Source organism: Aspergillus heteromorphus, assembly GCF_003184545.1.
Source record: "Aspergillus heteromorphus CBS 117.55 chromosome Unknown BO70scaffold_34, whole genome shotgun sequence".
NCBI classification, from domain to species: Eukaryota; Fungi; Ascomycota; class Eurotiomycetes; order Eurotiales; family Aspergillaceae; genus Aspergillus; species Aspergillus heteromorphus.
Window position 1 is genome coordinate 122,780 of NW_020290439.1, and position 19,714 is coordinate 142,493.

Sequence of the window (19,714 nt, forward strand, 5' to 3'; positions counted from 1 at the left end):
CCGGAAGAAGAGGATCATACCGACGACAGCCGGGCTTTTGTTCATCGCATTTGATGTGTCGATACCTGCCGCGGGGGATTAGCGGCTAGTCAGCCAGTCGAGGACGAGGAGCCTCACTCACCGGCAGGTGATGCAGCCTTTGCGTGATCTGGAAGTTCCGGCCCTCCGCCGTCGATGGAAGAGACTTTGCGCATCTGCATCCATCATGGTTCAGAGGGGGCAAAGGGATGGGTGGAGACTGAAAACTAGAGAGAGAAGCTCGGACGGGGAAGCTCGGATGGGATCTTATATCGGAAGGCGAGTGACGACGGGGCTTGTCTCTCCGCATGCGTCACGTGGAAAGCACGCTCGCTTACAGGTCTACTACACAGTATCTACTGGGCAGTGCACGAACTACGCATCTTCTTGGCCAAGTTCCTATCCCCTTGCGGCTAGTGGGTGGGCGATCGACGCGTGGGTGCGCCCCACCAGCCCACGGGTCTTGCCGTCAAGGACGGAATCTAGATACAAGATGCCGATGCCTAGGCTTGGAGCCTTGGATACCCTCATCATGAGGACCCTGATGCCAAGCCAGAATTATCTCGTCGTGAGGTAATGGCAGGAATGTCTTTCCTTTTCTCGGCAAGATAGAATTTTCACCTCCCATCCCCACCACAGCCCTTCCTTCCCCCGTGTCTCTTCCGCCGCTTCGCAAAACCCTACCTATCTCCCCATACATCCGCAATCGAAGTCGTTCAAACGATCATTCAACATGACGTTCTCCAACGCAGACGATCCCGCTCCGACTTACGACTCTGTATGTCCCTTCTTCCCCAGAGGACCCCGACGTGGATCCTTCATCCCGCAGAGCCACTCACTTACAGCCCCACAGGCCACCAATATCCTCATGGCAGACTTCGCGTCCGGAGGGGCACGAACCAGCAAGCCCTGGTGGAATCTTGGGGGCAAAAGCCAAAATCCTGTAACCGAAACCGAACCCTCTCTCCCTGCGCCGGCAACATCCTCCAACAATAACCGACGCGGGCAAACCACACCCAGCGGGCAGACTACTGCGACTACCCGGAACAATAAGAAGTGCATGCGCGAATGCTCCTGCTATACCAGCATAGTGACGATTGCCATACTGGGACTAGCTGCAGGTTTCGTGGCTTTTATTCTCTTCGTCGTGGGCATAGGGTATATGATAGAAGCGATTGACAAGGCAGCTAGAGACTAGAGTGCGATGGGGGTTTTTGTTTTAGCTATTTAGCCATGGAGTACTGTTTGCTATTGGATCACGGAGTATTTTGAATGGAGTATCTTGGTTTGCTATATTTGAGAAGTGGTGTCAGGGCGTCTTGACTAATATTCATCGTGTAGCCACTAGACTACCCCTTAGATAGATAGAATGAAACTTGCTGCAAAAACCTTGATTCTGACAGCTTAGGAGACAATCCCCCTCGCGTAGTACTGCAGGTACGCAGAAATAGCATCATCTGTAACGGTAGTCAGTACCCGTGACTTAAACATAGGATGACGAGGGGATGAACTCACACTTCCTCACATTATACCTCGTGTTAAGCCTCATATACTCCGGTTGTTTCTGCGTGGAACATCAGTATCCAGTGATCCACAGAAGAGAAATCGAGGTTAGCTGTGACTTACCCCCTCAACCGCCCCCTCTCCCAGCCAGACTTTGATTCTCTGCGCATCTTCAGCCGTGCTTTCCCATGATCCAGCGAGAATGCTGATGGCATCCGCGAAATCCACCAGAGAGGCGTTCCCGAAGTCTTCCAGCTCGGAGCGCGTCTGTCGGATCTGTTCGAGTTGTTCTTGTAGGTTTGTCTTTTCTCTGGTCTTGGTGATGATTCTCTGTTCGGTGACTGCATTTGAGGCAATTTGTTAGAAATATGTAGGGTAAAAAAGAAAATTCCGATGCATGGTGGGAAGACTCACTACTGATGGCAATAGCCAGGCCGGCAATCGCTGCCACAGAGACACCCGCGGTGATGAGCCCTCCGATCTATCCCATATCCGTTAGTTCTGGACACAGATTCCCAACAGAAAACTCATGTGCAAGGAATGGCCATATCTCTCCTCCTCAGGACAAAAACCGAAAATGATGAAGGGGGGGCAGCAAGCAAGGTCCTACCATGATAAACGGCGCGAACTTCGGCATCAACTTCGCCAGGGCTTTGGTAAAAGGCCACGTCGCTCCACAGACAGCCTTGAAGGCGGTCATGGACGCATTCAACGCGGACAGGGTTTTGTTCAGCTCGTCGAGCTCGTGCTGCACGACTCGGATCTGCTCGGTTATCTGGCCTTCCCTGTCCTTCGCCCAGTCGGAGAACGTGCCGACAAACTTGGCGAAGGAGGTGGAGAGGTCGTTGAAGCGGCCTTCGATGGCGATGACATCTCGTTCGGAGCTTGCGGAGGTCTAGGGGAATAGGCCATGGTTAGTTATTTGGAAATACTCAGGTTGAGGAGAGGTTGGGCCGGGGACAGGTATATATCAGACCTCGAGGAAGTTGTTCAGCTCCCGTGTTCGGATATCCACGGAGATAGAGGGCTCCGCGCAGAGTCGGATGATGACGCTGTCAAAGACTGCAAGGGTTTCTCGTTAGCGACATCGCGAAGTGGAATGCACAGGCAGTGAATGTACCTTCTAACCGCACACGGATTCCGGCTGCGAGGTCCCGGCTATCGGCGAGAATTTGTTGGTATGTCTGCCTCACGTCAATTTCATATCACAACAAGATTTCTATGAAACAGGAAGACCTACCTCTTTCAGTCGGGTGATTTCCGGGTGAAAGTTGGACTTGTGAATCCCATCAATCTGAGCCAGCTTCACCTCCAAGGCGAAAAAGATCCTGTCGATTTCCCTGGTGGCCTGAGTGACCGTGATGGCAGTCGCCTGAAGTTGGTCCTTCCCCTCGGCAGAGGACAGAGTCTGACCCGTCCCGATGGTGAATTCTTCCTTCTGCTTTTCGGTCTCCAGGGGCCAGTGGGAATCCACCCCGTTGACAAGCACATTGATCTCCTCTTCGGAGAGCTGCTCGGCCGCGTCAAGAACCTTGTCCGGGGTAGGGTTACCGCCAACCAGATTCTCGAGCTTGTGAGCAACCTCGTCATACGACGGAGGCGCCACATCGGCGGTATACGAGGGTAGCACAGTCATGGTGGATATGGGATACAAGCGGATGTTGGAGGGGGGAATTCCACGAACGATGGGCCTACTACTATTTCATCGGAACCGGAGATGGGCTTCTTTTAAACTGCGTGAGCAACGCAACACCCTCCATGTTTTCAAATTACTCGACGAGGAAGTGGGACGCGCGCACCGCACCCCCTCATCTCGACATCCCGGGCTGCATTAGGGCCGGCGCTCAGCTCGGGCACTCCGTCATGCATGCCGCAAGACCAGTCTCGCCACGACAGGGATTTCAGCGCTAAAACATGATCGCTCTCTATTTAAAGCCGACGATTCTCAGGTGCTACAACCCCTCATCATCAACTGCTCGACATTGCCACCAGATAGATTACCACGCTGCGACATCCCTTCGTCCGTCTCGACCTCTACCCCTGTTTGTTGTGGAGAGCTGAACATGGCCGGAACTTCTCCATCTCGGCCTTTGGCGGAAAAGAGTCCGCTGTCAGGGAAGCTCAACCAAGTCTTCCGGTTCGCTGCGCAGCGGGGCGCGGCCGAGAAAACGGAACCACCCCAGGCGAGGACCTCGGTCTACGAGCAAACTGCAAGGGATGCCTACGATGCCAGCTTCGATGTCCTTATGATCATCATAGGTAATGCCATCTTTTTGGCCTTCTTTGATTTTCAATACGGCACCCACTTCTCGTGGGAGATGGGGGATATTATGGAGGTATGTTCAGCCTCTTCAAATACAATCCTTTGTGCTAATTACCTCATGGGCAGGATTTAGTCTACGTGCTGCTAGATAGCATTGAGCTCGCAAAAAAGACCTCTGCCGAGGCCAATGGTTAGTCGAGCACCACAGCCCCGTTGCCACCCCCATGCTTACATTTGGTTATTCAGGGTTCCGTGATGCACATCTGAGGATGATGGCTGACTCCACCCTCTCGATTGCGGATCGAGAGGCGTGGATTAACAGCCAGATGCAGGTATGGCTGCTCCTCCACACACCTACGTAATCCGTTCCATTCTAAGCATCTTGCAGATGGCTGTTTCTCAAGCGGAGAGCGCTCGCGTCATAACCCAGCGACACAGGGCCATTCTAACGGAGTTCCTTGACCTCTGGTTCCGAGTCTTCCATGTTGTTGAGCAGCGTGTCGCTCAAGTGACGGACACGGCTAGTCCGGATGCCTTGCTGAAAGAGCTCGAGGCGCTATGTGGAATGTCTGCCATGGATGCCATTGGAGCCCTACTCAAGCCCGTGGAGGGGGTCTGCATGGTACACCCGATTTCATCTGTCCCCCAGTTTAGATTGTGATACTGACGCTGTCTGACTTTAGATCGAACGATCCGCCGTTCCGGAGAAATCAGCTTACTACTCGGTCCGCCAGACACCACAGGCCTTCGATGCGGTTTTCGTGGACATAAGTGATAAAATCGAAATAATGGACCGTGTCTGGGCGATTACCCGATTTGAAGCGATCAAGATTCAGAGTTATCTGGATGCTGCGCTGGCTCTTACGGTAAGTATTTCACTGTTTTGGCTGAGGCGAACGCTAATACATCACTAGTTCCACCCGCCTCTCATGAATACAAGTCTCCAGAACGCAGCAGACAGTTGTACGTAGTCTTGATCGATACTAGTAGAAAGCGCTTTGACTAACAGCTGACAGATGCGGAGATTGCGGCATACCTGATCCCTTACGCCCGTGAAATCCAAGCCTTGATACACGACATCTGGGGGGAGGACTTCGAGTTCTGAGCGACGTCAGCCCAGCCGTCTATTACTGGGGGAGTTGAATGCCTGTTGCTTGATTAGTTTAGGGTGCATGAGCTGAACCGCACCGGCAGGGATTCTCTAGCTTGCAGAATCAATAAATTGTCAGTGCGCGTGGGTGGCAAGTTTCATGGTTAACATTCACGCAGCCAGCCACATCTAAGTGCAGATTAATGCTTGCTACCCGTACTATGCCTAGAGCCAATGAGAACGGCAGATGGTGTTATTTCTCGGGCGCTTCCTGCGCATTTTCTGACCATGCAGTGGAGGTGTAACCCTAATCAGCGCCCAGCGCCCAGCCCCGAGCCCCGCACCTCGGAGGTACTATGTACTTCGCAGCGTGAAGTCATCATTCGACAGCTACATGCAGTATGCAGTGTCGTGATACATGCTGCATATTGGATCTTGTAATCTCCGGATGGCAAATGGCGAAAGCTGAGGGTCGAAAGTCGTCGCTGCCTCCCAGGGATATCCTAAAGCGTATAAATATCCCCTCAACTGCTGCACAGTGTCGAGTCTAACCACCCAGCTTTCCCAGATTCCCCAACCTTAGAAAGCATCCCCAGCCATCATCATCCTCCTCCTGTTCTCCAAATTGAACTGCTTTTGAAAAATGGCCGCCGTCGCTATTCCCCCGAGTCTTGCCCCCCGAACCTCCCCCACCTTCGACGAGGTAGCCGCCAAAGTCGACCGCATTGTCGGCGACAACCCTACCCCCGATAAATACTGGGCGGTCCAGGACCAGCTCACGAACGAGGAGCTTGCCGTTCTCGTGGACGGTGCCCCATCGCACAACCCCATCAAGAATGAAGCCCAGCGCACGAAGTACACCGAGGGCGCTGCCCATTCCTTGGGCTCCAAGGAGGCCGAGGATATCCTGGAGCAGGCAGCACATGATGCCGTTGCCGCGGCTCGGGACATCGATCGAGGCTTTCTGAGTCTTCAGGCCGAGATCGCGAGAGTTGATGCTATTCATCATTCGGGGTTTAGTGATGACTTGAGGAAGGTCAAAGAGGTGAGTGACGAGGTCGTTGGATATGCTCTCTGTTGAACACTCACTGACCCCATCTCCATGACCTTTTAGAACTACGACAAGGTGCTTTCGGACAGCAGGGACGTCGCGGCGGCGCTTTCTGCCCAAACGAACCGTAAGCATGGAATCTTCACTCCGGCTTTCCAGGACCGCAGTGCAGGATGCTGATGCTACGTCCCACAATCTACAGAGTTCGACGATGTCATTCTGAACATGGTTTCAAACGAAACCCTCACTGCCGACGAGAAGCTGATCGGCGTCGACTGGTACATTGGGGTGAGTTGGTGCATTTCCCCGCGTGGCGATTGCAATCCTCCGGACTGACCAGCCGCACATCTCAGAGAATCGAAGGAGTGCATGCCGACGCTCGCGGCATCGAAGTTCGATTCGAGTCCTTGAAGTCCGAATTCGCCGGACTCGTCGGACGGTTCGGCGACTGGGCCAAGGAGAGGGAAGGCGAGCTAACCACGCAGGTCGAGGCGGCGAAGGAGGAACTGATCCGGTTGAACGAGCAGCTGGTTGCGCTGAACATCTCCATTGCTGCCTTTGGAGGAGTGAGTGCGATTGGGATCCTGATGCTGGGTATCTCTGCCTTCACCGGGCCGCTTGCCTTCTTCCTTGCGGTAAGTTCCTGTTCTCCTCCGGACCAGGAACATTCACTGACGCAGATGCTCTTTCTTAGGTGGGCGGGATGTTCGCTCTGGGAGTCTCCGCGGCGGCAATCATTGGACTCACCATCGCCCGAGACAGTATGTCATACCCATGTCCAAGTTAATCTTGTTGCTTTCGCTCTTCGTTTGCTAATCGCCACCTCTCACCACCGACACAGTCAAGAAAAGCCAGATTGCAAACAAGGAGCGCGAGATCCAGACCCTGGAGCAGCAGATCGAACAGATCCGCAAAGCGCGCGAGAACCTCGAGCTGATGGGAAACGACCACCTCTTCCGATTCGGGGACAATGTCGACTTGCTCAAGAACGTTTGGAACCTTGTCTCCGTGGACGCTATCACGATCAGAGAGCACTTGGAGTCCAGTAAGCTGGGAATAGTAAGATCGCTCGCTCTTTGTGTTGTGTCTGTGTTTGGTGGCAAGTATCCTTCTTACTGATCCGGTCTGCAGATTCTCCCTCTCCCGGGACACTTGGAGGAGGCGCTTAACAAGGGTAATGATGTTTGTATGTGTTTGGCTGACACCTTCCATCCATGAGGGGTGCAATGCTGACCTTCGCTCTAGACAAGAATATGGCGAGGTATTTGACCATTTATGCCACTGGGCTGGGGGCGACTAGGGCCGCGGAGAAGTGAACGAACGTCCACGGCACGTCAATCAGCGTGATGATGGAGCGATGGGATTCCCCGAGGTAGTGGGGACATGGCAGTATCATATCAATTCCAATTAAGGAGGGGCCATGGAACCGTTTGATTAGTTATATATATGGAATCATTGTTTGTGCAAACTTGGTATATATATACCACGTACTTTAGTCCATGGTCCAGCAAAATATCGCAATGTGCTTAACACTCTGCTCCTATAGCTTCAACCTTGCCCGTTTCTTCAACCATGGGCCTATGGCGCAATTGGTAGCGCGTACGACTCCAGATCGTAAGGTTGTCCGTTCGATTCGGGCTGGGCTCATGTTTTTTTCCCCTTTCTTTCTTTTTTTTCTCTCCCACCGATGTTTTTTCTTTCCTTTCTTGTGTTTTGTGTTTTTACTTCTTTTGTGTCTAGATGTGTGTTGTGTTGTGTTGTGGGTGGGTGGGTGGGTGGGTGATTTTGTTGAGTGTTGCCGCGATGAGATCGCATTTGGAGGGACGCTTATCGCCTTATATGGATGGATGGATCTGTTATAATTTGACCACTTTCATTATTCAGCCCATATATAGGGTTACTTCTGGACTATACATATATACACCCATTCCAAGTCCAACATATCCTCCGCATAATACCGCCATTACGTTGCCGCCTCACTTTCAACTTCAACCCAGGCTCGCCTCCACCATGGGGATGATCCCGTTATCGATCGCGTCCACCGACCGCCAGTTCTCCCAGGTATGGTCCAGCAGTCCTAGATGAAGTTCGTCAGCCGTCGCCATCCCACATGTTTGTTTTCATAAACAGAAAGAAAAAGGGGGGGGGATGAGAAAAACCTACCCCAAGTCTCATCATAATCCTGGGTTCCCTGACGAATATAATAACTCCCCGCCAGGACCCAGATCATCCACCCGGCATGCACACTGGGCAGATACTCCTTCAAGCAAGTCGGATACACCTCAGTATGGGTGGTATTATCCATCAGATAGCCGAACTCGGTCATGACGACGGGCAAGACATTCACGATGTCGGAGTCATCGGTCTCGAGGGCATCGAAGCCGTCGCTCACCAGACTGGACTCCAGGCTGCTGCAGCTGGTGGCGGAGTTATCGTAGTTGTGGATCTCGAGGACGATCTTGTCGGAGAAAGCGAAGTCGGTTTTCTTGAAGGTGGTGCCGTTGCCGAGGTCGGAGGCTGTCGGGATCGGGGACAGCGTGGTGTCGTAGTTGAGACCCGAGAAGAAGAGGAGGAGGTCCGGGTTGACGGCGTGCACTTGGTTGGCGTTCTCGACCATGTTGGTGTACCAGGTGTCCCAGTTGTAGGTGGCGTCGGCGAGGGCAGTGTCGTCGTCGGGACTGCGCAGTTCGTTGCGCATTCCGATGCTCTTGACTCCCGGGAGGGATTTGACCTGGGTGTGGTTAGTGTTGGTGAACTGAAGGGGACGGGATGGGTGTTTTTGGGGGGCTATACGTGTTCAGCCATGTATCTCCATCCGCGATGCCAGTTGGTCACATTGAAGTAGGTGTCTCCGAACCAGGCGTTGCCGTCGGTGGTGGAGCAGCACCACTCGGCCTTGGAGACGTGGTTGTCCAGGTGCACGTAGATGCCCTGGTTGTAGCATTCCGTGGCGACGGCGTCGTAGACCTTGCCTGTGTCAGTCGCTGCCTGCGGTGAACGATGAGGATGGGGAGAGAGAGAGGGACCCATACCTCGAGTCTGGTGGTGTTCTCGCTGAAGGTCGGATTGTTCTTGATGATATCCTCAAAGATGGCAGTTCCGTTCGTCTCGCCCAGCGCCGTGATGAGCGAGGTTTTGATGGACACGTCCGCTCCGGTCTCGTAGATGTCATCGATCATCTCGATCGCGTAGGTCAGACGGATCACGTTCATGCCCAGCTCTTTGAGCTTGCCGACGATGTACTCGATGGACTGGTACTGCAGGCCCTCAGGCAACATGGCCTCGGCCGCACCGGGCCAGTTCGCGCCCGCGTAGGTGACATTGTTCCCGTCGGAGTCGACGATCCAGCGACCGGAGGTAGAGAGGGGAGCAGAGGAAATGGACGCAACGAGTCCCGGGGCTGCCAGCGCGAGCAACTTGATGGCGTTGCGGAGATACATCGCGTTGTTGTTGTTGCTGTTTGAGCTGCTGTCGAACACACCATAGCATGCAGTGATGAAGGGAAGCCATCAGCCCTTCTTATACCATCGCCGTACCACTAACTACCAACCCAACCATCCATCTGACCATGTCTCTGCAGAGAATTCAGATATGCGGGAGTCGGATACCCCTGACGATGAGCGCATGATCACGGCCAATATTGAGTCGAACATGCAGGCCCTATACTAGATTGAAAGGCGATCGTCGCAATGCTGGCGCGCGATTCGTGGACGCTGCTCGGACATCGTGTTCTTCGAGCGGGGAAATGCGGCCGAAGGATGTGCTTGGCAGGCTTAACACGCGTCCCAAGCTCCGAGTCCTGACAGGCAGTGCCTGGGTGATGGTCGTGGCTGTGAATTATCCGTCCAGTGGGGGGGGTGGGGACTAGGGTTTCTCCTCTTCCCTGCCCGGGCCCATGAACGAACATGCACCAAACTCGATATGCACTGGGCTGCTTGGATTTGGGGATGGTGGCTGTGCAAAGCTTGCTTGGTTTACTTCATTGACACATCTCCTGCTCAGTTGCTGTGCATACAATAGAAAAGGTTGGTCACCTCTATTCCATCAGACCTCGCAGTCACGAAAAGAACCCTTTAGGGATGGAACTGTGGTACGGTGCACCGTGCGGGGGACGGGAAGCCGGAGGGCGGAAGTTCGTCCGTATCAACCCACCGGGCGCTAACCCTGCAGATCGGATAATTCCCACCACTCCAACGTCACCGTGCGTCGTGTGAAGAAGGTGGAGGCCCGGAGGTGGACTAGGCTGCTGGTGCTTATGTTCCTGTTCCTGCTCCTGCTCCTGCTTCCGACCCTCTTCCCGTTCCTGTTCCTGCGGTGCCGGGTTAATGCATACCCCGCTCTGGACCGCTCCTACCAGGACACAATTAACCGATCTGCCCACCGTTTCCAGGATCAGCATCCCGAAGGGAAGGGTTGAATGACGAGTACGGTGGAAAATAGGGTCCTCGGTCAAGTTAGACGTGAGACATACGGGGCGATCGGGTTGGTGGTGAGGTTTGAAAAAGGTCATACTGTTCTACTACATATCATGCCAGCTCGGCATCGGATTGAAGCTGCAGCTAAGCATCGGAAGTGGATTATATCGATATGAGAATGGCCTATGATTTATGCAAAGGAAGCTCTGCATAGATCGAGAGATAGATAGATGGTGTACTCCGTAAAAGCTCCGAATCCTGGTCCGCATCCTTCGAAAGATAAGCAGTGGAAGTATGACATGGCAGGCTGCTTCAAGTGGATCCCACCCTGCACTAACAGGACTATTGACGTTTGGTGAATCGACCGCGTTAGAAGGGACCCCATCCAACCCTTTCCCAGCCTGGTCTTTTCTCTCCAAAGTCTTTCCCCTCGGCCGCGTGTCGTATGACCACTCACTAAGGGATAATGGAAGAGCGTCGACCTGGGATGACAAAATACTTGCTCATATTGACGATCCATACTAGGTCCGACATCTGCAAGCGCGCCAGCAAAGCCCCTATCCAGACCGAAGAAACCACCCCATTCTGGTCGAGCCAGCTTTTCGTTCCCGGCCTGACGACCTGCCAGCAGAAACAGCACTTCACCGGTGGACCAGCCAGACCATTTCCGACGAATGGCGGGCAACGATCACTTGAATGTTCGGGATGGTAGGCAGACTGTGTGGCTTGGTCGTCTGATCAAGCATATCCGCCTCGGGGAATATACATGCGAGCTTTCCAGCAGCTCTAGGGAACCAGATAATACCTTTTCGCCGAAAGAATGCCAGATATTCGGTGACTACAGCCGAATGTGCGGCTTTTGCGGACACGAATTTTTTTCATATCGAGGGATGTCTGCCAATTGATGTTGTTGACTTGTTCATATCCCTGACGCTCTTATATCCTTCGGAGATCTGATGCATTCGCCGTGGTGAAGGTATACAAAAAGTATGATGTCAAACAAGGGCATTCCATACATGGTCAATAATTTCTATCTTATGGCGTGAACCTGTGAGCAAACTCTTGCTTCTAGAGCTGCATTGCTCTTCCCATGCAGTATAATGTCTTCCATTCTTTGCTGGCAGCTGACCTTGCTTGCATTCACGGAGGCCTTGAAGCTTACAATGCGGGATCTATTCAGCCCCTAACCAGTCTTTCATCCCGCTGTTCTACCAGGGCTTTGGCATGTGAGGCATATTCACGGTTTTGTTTATAGATATGTACTTTTTACGCAGGCGTCATAGATTCGCTATGTATCAAGATCATAGACATTCTTGTGGCTTCAGTCAGTTGAACTACTCCGTATATGTTTGGTGCTGATTGATACAATGCTTCAGCCTCCTGGCGGTCTTTGATGCTATCTATGATCATATATCCCATCCCGTCATGGAAGCCGAGCACCTTATCGGGCACCCCCCAAGCACCCAGGACAGATCAGGGTATCAGAAATCATCTTTAAGCAACAGCCTGATTTGATCTGTCACGGCCTGTCTGCTTCTCACTGTTAATAGCGCGCAGTGAATCCTCCAACAGGCAGGTATATTAAGAGATCTTTGCCTTGCCCCTCCTGCGCCCTTTCTCTCCATCTCACCACTCTCTATATGCCCCTTCCCCATACTCCTTTTATCTGATTTTATATCCTTTCCTGAAGTCACTGTTTAACTCTTATCCAACATATTTCTCACCTCTGTATGTGGACATGTCCACCGCGAAGAAGCCTCTGCCCGTGACGGACGGTGCCAAAGTCCACGAGATCGTCCCCGACGGCGACGTGATCGTGACCCTCACCAACCCCGTGCAGGAAATCTCTTCGAATGAGTTTGACAAACCCAGAAGATGGGCGTGGGAGCTGGAGGATCGCACCTTCCCCGATTTCTTTCCGAGACTCAGTCACGAGGACCATATGCGATATAAGGAGGGATATGATAGAGAGGAAGCCGGTTGTCTCAACACTGACCAGAGACCCATGCCTGCTTATCTCCCTATTGTGCTGCCCGAGAAGAAGTATTGTGATGCTGAATGGCGCGTCGAGCGGTCGGTGTTTCGCCCTCCTCGTGCGTTTGACTCTGCCGAGGAGACTGAGTCGGAGGACGTCTCGGTTGGTGATCGTGACGGTGGTGATGGAAGTGGTGCTGGTGGTGCTGGCAGTGAGGATGCGGATGGTGGTGCTGGTGGTAATGGTGGGGATTATGCTGAGTCCGGCCCTAGCTATGACAATCACGACGATATGGACGATGACGCGGACAGCCCTGATTCCATGCTCGATGCTGATGACTCTGTCTTCGACAAGACCCTCCTCTTCAGCAACTCTGCGACGGCTGCAGACAATACCGACCCCACCAAGCAGGTTCATCAATTCCATCTGTCCTCATCTCACCTCATTCTGTCATCCCCTTTCTTCCGGAAACTGCTCACGGGGGGGTGGAAAGAGTCCAAGGAATTCCAAGAGAAGGGATTCATCGAGGTCCAGGCGGAAGGGTGGGACGTCGATGCATTCACCATTGTGATGCAGGTCCTTCACTGCCAGCACCACAAGATGACCAAGTTCTTCGACGTCGATCTCCTGGGCAAGGTCGCCGTGATTGCCGACTTCTACGGATGCCAGGACGCGATGAGAACGGCCGCAATCCCCTGGCTGGTGCAACTTCCCAAGACCTTCCCCCCCACAACGACTTACCGTGAACTCCTCCTGTGGGTCTGGATCAGCTATTTCTACCAACTGACCGAGCATTTCAGATGGGCCACCTCAGCTGCCATGACCCGGGGTAAGGGTCGAATCAATGCCCTGGGACTTCCCCTCCCCTCCCACATCCTCGGTATGATCCCTCCCCATCCCTCCCCATCCAGCCAACTCACTGACTCACCCCATCCAGCGGCCATCGACTCCAAAAGACAAGCCGCCATCTCCGACCTCATCGACCTTGTCTGGGAGACCCGCGACAAATACGTGACCCACGAGCTAGGATGCTGCTACGAATGCTCCAGCATGATGGCCGGATGTATCGAACACAACATGGCTGTCCTCGCGACGGACCTGAAGAAGCCGTATGAGAAGTTCAGCCACGCGTCGCTCATCAACCGCATCAACAAATTCCGCTCGCCTCGCTGGTGTCATATCGATCGTGCTGTCGGTGACATGGCCATCACGCAGATGGAATGTCACAAGTGCAAGGACAGCGAGTATTCGGTCATTACTAGTCGAGCTCGCGTCTATGTGGTGGGCTTGGATCTTGAGGCCTTTGTTCATAAGGATCACTATGCTCCGTTTCTCTATCTTTACACTTGATGGATGAGGTTCGACATACGGTACGCTATGATGTGTGGTTCGGGAAATCTCTCTGCTCGTGATCGTGGTTTGTTTCTTGGGTTGTTGTTGTTTTGCTTTTGTTTCGGGGTGGTCATTTGTCCAGTCATTCCTTCGGTGCTCGCCTTCTGGTTTGTATCTTTCGGGGTTCGGTTTGCTTGAGGAAACTGGTCACTCTTTGATCTATTATCTTGTGGTCTTTTTTTTTTTTTCGAAATTATTGCTATTGACTCGTCGCTTCGGTTCTGATCTTAACGTTTTGGGGATGGGAAAACTTGGAAAACCGAGAACGCCGTTACCATCTCGTGGCTATTCTTTTGTGATTATTGCTATTAGTCTGGTCCTTCGGGTATGGTTATGTTTGTTTTGAGATTCGTGTTTTTGAAATAGGTCGAGGATGTACTTCGTAACTAGTAGGACTAAAAACTCGTGAAACTGGACCTTGAGTCGCTGTGCTGTCTTACATCGTAGGTCCGATCAAAGAACACCTGTCATGCTCACTCCCAGGATGGAGATGTTTTCCTGCATACAGACAGGATATAGTATGGAGTAATTAGATGCCGCGAATCATCTAACGTTCCGCTCAACATACTATATAGTAGCCACGGTCGACCGCACCCCATGACCGGCCTTTTCTCCAACCAATTTGCCCCGTCTTTCTTCACTGTCCCATGAGACTTATATTTTTTATAGCATTCGCAACGATTTCCAATACTTCCCAGACCAAATTCATGGGACCTCCCTCAACTAAATCCCAAACACTTTCTTTCTTCTCTCCCTGCCCACGCAACACAGGGCGGTGAGCGTGTCGGCCAATCGATGAGAGGAGCGGACACCACTCTCATAAAATTCGCTGACCGCCCGCGTTTCGCCATATTCTGCCGATTGAACTATGGATAACGTTGCATAAGGAAGGCGGGGTAGGTTATACAGTTATACACGAGGGGGGGCTGAGGTTGGCTGACTCAGGTTATGCGGCTGTATGCATGGGTATGCATGCATCCCTGTACTCAGGGGAGTTCTTTGTTCGATGGTTTTGTTTATTGTCATCGTCTTTTCTCTCAGAAAAAAAAACCACTCACACCGGATCTGTACTCTGTAGACAAAAACATTGCTCTTTTCTCCCGCGCCTGGGATGAGTCTTTCCGGACTTACTAGTAGTAGTGCAACGCGTGCTCGGCGCAGATTCTGCGGGAGGCTATTTTGAGCCAATCAGAGGCGAGCTATGGAGGGCGACGACTTGCTGCCTTAGGCATGAGGATATCGGACAATTTTCATTGTTGTCTGCCACGCTGTACGACGTTTCGTGGAGAACATTTAACAGAGGGTATGCATGCCATAATGTGTTCTGTTTCTGGATTATGAGAAAATAGAATCCTCCTTAACCTCGGAGGTTTCCTTTCGAAGGCCAATTCGCTCGGAATGCAAAGGAGCAGCGCAACACTCACAGGGATTTCAACGCTCAACTGTCTCCGATGGTATTAGATACTCCGTAGACAGATCCATATGCTCAATTCCATTGAATCCCACCTCTCTTTCAGAAGTGCACTAACCGGTTGACTCGTGCACGATGCATCATTCCTCCCATGGGCGCGGTATCCACCGGGGGTCGCGGTTCCATCCATCCGCCCCTATAATTGGCCCCCCCCCTGCCAATGGCAAACCGACTGGCCATTCAGACTCGCTCCAGCGGATCCGTTGACGATAAGCCCGCCGCCAGGGCCAGAACCCCCGGAAACTAGAGTACTGCTGAGAAAGAGAAAAGAAACCAGCAAAAAACTGGCGTCCCGGAAACGAAACCGTTGCCCCAGCCCAGGCTTTTCCCAGGCCAGTCCAGTCCGACCCCAACCACAACCACAACCACAACCACAACCACAACCGGCCATTCTGATCATGAATCCACCGCCATGTCTCGTTGAAGAACGACTGCTCGCGACAACAGAGCATCTGGCCGGGGGAATAAATAGCGGCCACTCGCGAGAACCGTGGGTGCACCCGCATCTAGAGCAGGGCGTGGTGCCGATCAAGGGCCGACAACTCCGGGCCTCGAAATGCATTCGACAGGGCGAGCGGCTTCTGGTTGATGTGCCCTATGGGTTTATCCCGGTTGTTGATGAACCGGAGACCAGCGATAGTCTGCTGTGCAGTAACTCGGCCTGTGGGCGACAGACGCAGAGCGATCGGCGGATAAAATGCCCGAGGAATTGTCTGGTCGATGTCGTGTGGTGTAACTCGACCTGTCAGGATGCGGATGCGCTGCGCCATGAGTTCGAGTGTACCTGGCTGCAGAGATATGGTGCCTCGATACGCTCGAAATGGGGGGAGTATGACTTTGGGATGTTGTGGTTGATCGTGCGGGTTCTTGCCTCGCGGCAGCTCGAGGGCCAAGATCTCTTGAGGGATAGGGACGGCGAAGCGAATGGTCGCTTCAAGGGTGGCTGGGGAGCCATCCAGGATTTCTGTGGCTCGACGGAGAGTTGGTCACACGCCCAGGTCCGGTCTTGGACCGCATTGGTCAAGAGGTATCTTCGAGGGGGTCCGGCGTTGCCGCACGACCTGAGTGTCGATGATGTCGTGGCGCTTATCTGCAGGGAGGAGGCAAACTCGTTTGGCATGTATCCGAGAGGAACTGGCGTCTTTCCCATCCCGGATCCCCCGGTGGATCGGGGAGAGCAGTATGGCGCGGCGGTGTATCCGAGAGCCGCGATTGCGAACCATTCCTGTTCGCCGAATGTGAGTGGATCTTGTTCTTGTTGATGGAGTTTTGTCTGATGATTTTTAGGTCATGCATAAGCCGGATAGCCAAGGTCGGATGATCTTCACGGCGTCGAGAGATATCGCAGCTGGAGAAGAGTGCTGTATATCCTACTTCGATCTGACCAAGTGTGTTGAGTTGAAAGACCGACGAGATCATCTGCAGAATCTGTTCCGGTTCGTATGCAGGTGTGATCGATGTACCGCGGAGGAGCCTTCGGAGGAGGATTCTGGCTGGGTTGGAATGCCCTTTGGGGAGTAACTCGACTGGTACTGTCTTTAGAAGAGGATGACTCGGCGGGGGTTGGTTTGGTAGTGTGCTTGGATATATTGGTTGGTTGAGATATAGACCCAGGCTGGTCCTGGTATATACATGGGATAAATGATAGAATGATAGAACGATAAAATTTTGTCGCGTCTTCCACTTCCAGCTGTGTAGCGTGTCCGTCAGGTGACTGTTGTCCCCCCCAGTCCAGCGAAGTGAAGGCCTTGTTTCTCCCTCCCCCACCTCACGTTGACCAACCTTTCGAATCTCGCGACCATCATTGTCTTCTTTTTCACGCGAGCACGTAATCATGATTCGATGGCTCCAATCGCGATTAGAGAAGAAATATAGCCATGAAAGCCATTTGAATCACTGGGATGGACTGTCCCACCTGATGCTTCTCTCTTGTAAGTGTGTCACCCCAAAGTCTTGAATATTTGCCATCGAGGCTGTCGTCCCATGTCTATTCTTTTTCTAACAACAAATCAAAACACAGAGCTCGATCTGGACTTCTGATCATGAGATAAGTCACGCGATTGATTGACGGCTCAGGATCCAATGGAGATGGAAAATGGCTGAGGATATGTCTTCACAATGAGGAGGGAGGACTCATTTGGCAATGATGCATCCGCTCGATGAATCGGCAATCTACCCTCCTCTGGATCTGATCGCATCTGCCTGACAACCTGCACACTCCGATGGCCGGGTGGATGCGATAGCAATCGGGACAATGGCAGCTCTTCGTGGCGCGCCGCGCAGACGATGGGGGCGCGACTACTGCATCTCGTGTCGCCTCCCTCCCCTCATAGGCCGAACCCCGCCTGAAGCGTCTGCAGCCGTCGCAACGTGGGGGTCATCCGGTATCGCTGGCCTTAAAGGCAAGATTTTTTCCTCCAGGAATATGTTTCTCGAAGATGCCAACCATGGGGTCGCAGAACCCCTCCCTGACGGAATCCAGCACCGCCAAAACCAGCGACCATGAAGCCCAGGAGATGCCAGTCACTTCATCCGGCTCGCAGCATCTGCACCGCAAGCTGCGAGGAAAGGAGGTCCAGCTTTTTGCGGTCGGAGGGGCCATTGGGACGTGTATGTTTCGGCAACCCGCGATCAGGCCGAACGGCAATGCTGACCGAGAATAGCCCTCTTTGTACAGATGGGTGCCGTGCTGCCCAAAGGTGGTCCCGCCGGCCTTTTGATCGGGTTTGTCGCGTATGGAACGATCATGCTGGCTGTCAATCAGTGCTTTGGTGAGTAGTCGATTCAAATCGTCGATTCCTGCTAACTCCAAGAAATCCAGCGGAAATGGTCTGCTACCTGCCCATTCCCTCGCCGTTCGTTCGCCTCGCCGGCCACTGGGTAGATGATGCGTTGAGCTTCGCTATGGGCTGGAACTTCTTCCTCACGATGGGTAGATCTTATGCTCAAGATTCATTCATTACGATACTAATCTTCTTGCTCAGCTCTCGGGATTCCATATGAGATTGTCGCGCTGAACGTGCTGCTCACATACTGGACTGATCGTGTTCCCGTAGCCGCGGTGGTTGTCATTGTCATGGTGCTTTACGCGTAGGGTTTTGCAGATCTTCCGGTATTCCAGACGGCTGACGCAGAGCAGGGTGCTGAATATCTTGACCGTTCGATACTTTGGAGTCTCCGAATTCTATCTTTCCTTCTTCAAGATCATACTCATGGTGGGTCTGATCCTGTACGCTTTCATTACGATGGTCGGAGGCAATCCTCGCCACGACGCGTACGGTTTTCGATATTGGAACGATCCGGTGAGTGTTCATTCGACAATGGGGTGTTGAGGCTGACAGCGAACAGGGTGCATTCGTATCATACATTGTCCCAGGAGGTGTCGGTCGATTCTGTGGCGTCCTCGCGTGTATGGTCCAAGCCTCTTTCACGTAAGGCCTACCAGTCCATTGATACCCTCAGTACTAATTGAGCAGAATGGTCGGTCCGGAATACATCTCCATGGCAGCTGCAGAAGCAGAACGGCCGCGTCGCGTTATGCGCAAGGCCTACGCCTCATTCGTCTGGCGTCTGATGCTTTTCTTCATCCTGGGTGCCTTGGCAATCGGCATAGTCATCCCATACAATGACCCCGTTCTCGCTGCCACTCTGGCCGGGACGAGGAAGGGAAGCGGGACCGGAGCTGCGTGAGTCCAGCCGCGAGGTGAAAGATTCTTCTAACCGGTATTCGGTGATAGGTCTCCGTATGTAATCTCCATGGACCACTTCGGCATCCAAGCGCTTCCCGACATTGTCAACGCCTTGATCATGACGTCCGTCTTCTCCGCTGGTAATAACCTCGTCTTTTCTGCCGCTCGGACTCTACACGGCATGGCCTTAGAGGGCAAGGCACCGGCCTTCTTTGCTCGCTGTAACCGACAAGGTCTTCCATATTTTGCTGTCGCAGCAGCCATGGCTTTCTGTCCGCTGGGCTTTTTGCAAGTCAGCAACAGCTCGGCTACCGTTCTCAACTGGCTCGTGGGGGTTATCACAGCGTCGTACCTGCTGAACTACTTCGGAACTTGCATAACATACCTTCATTTCTATGCAGCGATGCGTCGGCAGGGAGTCAGTCGTGACAGTCTCCCTTACAAAGGATATCTGCAGCCGTACGCAGCGTGGTATGCTGTCTTCGGAACCGGGATCATGACACTGATCCTGGGATACAACCTGTTTATTGATGGACAATGGGACATCTCAAACTTCTTCTTGGACTACACAATGATCGGCTTTTTCATTGTCGCATATCTGTTTTGGAAGGTTTTCAGGAGAACGAGCTATAATTGGCCTGGGACTGCGGATCTACAGCTTGGAGGACTGAAGAAGGAGATTGACGATTATGAGGAGATGACCCCGGTTCCAGTCCGAGGGAGAATGTCGCAGTTTTGGAATAGCTTCTTTGAGTGACGGAAGACCTGTTGACTGAAATTGCTCCACCTCGGGTAGAATGTCATCGTGGAAGAGGGGCAGCAGGAAAGTCCATAAACGCTCATCCAC

At 52.9% G+C, this 19,714-nt stretch overlaps 8 protein-coding genes and 1 non-coding gene across 9 annotated transcripts; 7 read left to right on the forward strand and 2 right to left on the reverse strand.

Moving 5' to 3' along the window:
• The first annotated feature begins 26 nt into the window (after nt 1–26).
• Nucleotides 27–691, forward strand: BO70DRAFT_149631 (uncharacterized protein). The gene has a single exon (XM_025538194.1). The coding sequence runs from the start codon at nt 131–133 to the stop codon at nt 593–595; it is 465 nt and encodes a 154-aa protein (XP_025395450.1). The 5' UTR covers nt 27–130; the 3' UTR covers nt 596–691.
• BO70DRAFT_365907 (uncharacterized protein) lies at nt 378–1,273 on the forward strand. Its single transcript, XM_025544194.1, has 2 exons — nt 378–796; nt 872–1,273. The coding sequence occupies exons 1-2, from the start codon at nt 752–754 to the stop codon at nt 1,214–1,216; spliced, it is 390 nt and encodes a 129-aa protein (XP_025395451.1). The 5' UTR covers nt 378–751; the 3' UTR covers nt 1,217–1,273.
• A 149-nt stretch (nt 1,274–1,422) lies between these two features.
• On the reverse strand, nt 1,423–3,198 carry BO70DRAFT_382634 (uncharacterized protein; the record flags this gene model as incomplete). Its single annotated transcript, XM_025545546.1, has 8 exons — nt 2,762–3,198; nt 2,642–2,705; nt 2,498–2,583; nt 2,132–2,416; nt 1,936–2,002; nt 1,645–1,862; nt 1,534–1,582; nt 1,423–1,475 (listed from the first exon to the last, which is right to left on the reverse strand). Exons 1-8 carry the CDS (start codon nt 3,155–3,157, stop codon nt 1,423–1,425), a joined length of 1,218 nt encoding a protein of 405 aa, XP_025395452.1. The 5' UTR covers nt 3,158–3,198.
• Nucleotides 3,199–3,498: 300 nt separating this feature from the next.
• On the forward strand, nt 3,499–5,127 carry BO70DRAFT_365908 (uncharacterized protein). Its single transcript, XM_025544195.1, has 7 exons — nt 3,499–3,857; nt 3,911–3,974; nt 4,031–4,116; nt 4,173–4,406; nt 4,468–4,650; nt 4,699–4,747; nt 4,801–5,127. Exons 1-7 carry the CDS (start codon nt 3,585–3,587, stop codon nt 4,887–4,889), a joined length of 978 nt encoding a protein of 325 aa, XP_025395453.1. The 5' UTR covers nt 3,499–3,584; the 3' UTR covers nt 4,890–5,127.
• A 128-nt stretch (nt 5,128–5,255) lies between these two features.
• BO70DRAFT_382636 (uncharacterized protein) lies at nt 5,256–7,340 on the forward strand. Its single transcript, XM_025545547.1, has 9 exons — nt 5,256–5,384; nt 5,443–5,919; nt 5,989–6,052; nt 6,128–6,213; nt 6,279–6,560; nt 6,620–6,686; nt 6,767–6,984; nt 7,057–7,111; nt 7,171–7,340. The coding sequence occupies exons 2-9, from the start codon at nt 5,518–5,520 to the stop codon at nt 7,239–7,241; spliced, it is 1,245 nt and encodes a 414-aa protein (XP_025395454.1). The 5' UTR covers nt 5,256–5,384; nt 5,443–5,517; the 3' UTR covers nt 7,242–7,340.
• Nucleotides 7,341–7,499: 159 nt separating this feature from the next.
• On the forward strand, nt 7,500–7,572 carry BO70DRAFT_t278. Its single transcript has one exon. It is a non-coding gene; the product is annotated as a tRNA-Trp (tRNA).
• Nucleotides 7,573–7,793: 221 nt separating this feature from the next.
• On the reverse strand, nt 7,794–9,388 carry BO70DRAFT_390198 (cellulase family protein). The gene is made up of 4 exons (XM_025546133.1): nt 8,958–9,388; nt 8,719–8,892; nt 8,089–8,656; nt 7,794–8,002 (listed from the first exon to the last, which is right to left on the reverse strand). The coding sequence occupies exons 1-4, from the start codon at nt 9,363–9,365 to the stop codon at nt 7,914–7,916; spliced, it is 1,239 nt and encodes a 412-aa protein (XP_025395455.1). The 5' UTR covers nt 9,366–9,388; the 3' UTR covers nt 7,794–7,913.
• A 3,353-nt stretch (nt 9,389–12,741) lies between these two features.
• BO70DRAFT_261278 (uncharacterized protein) lies at nt 12,742–13,494 on the forward strand (the record flags this gene model as incomplete). Its single annotated transcript, XM_025538920.1, has 2 exons — nt 12,742–13,195; nt 13,253–13,494. Coding segments are annotated over 2 exons (696 nt in total), but the record flags the coding sequence as incomplete, so codon positions are not given.
• Nucleotides 13,495–15,576: 2,082 nt separating this feature from the next.
• BO70DRAFT_374244 (general amino acid permease) lies at nt 15,577–19,624 on the forward strand (the record flags this gene model as incomplete). The annotated part of the gene is made up of 10 exons (XM_025544959.1): nt 15,577–16,416; nt 16,466–16,614; nt 17,661–17,788; nt 17,842–17,949; nt 18,000–18,110; nt 18,163–18,268; nt 18,318–18,480; nt 18,527–18,609; nt 18,655–18,864; nt 18,916–19,624. The coding sequence occupies 10 exons, from the start codon at nt 15,577–15,579 to the stop codon at nt 19,622–19,624; spliced, it is 2,607 nt and encodes an 868-aa protein (XP_025395457.1).
• Nucleotides 19,625–19,714: the final 90 nt, after the last annotated feature.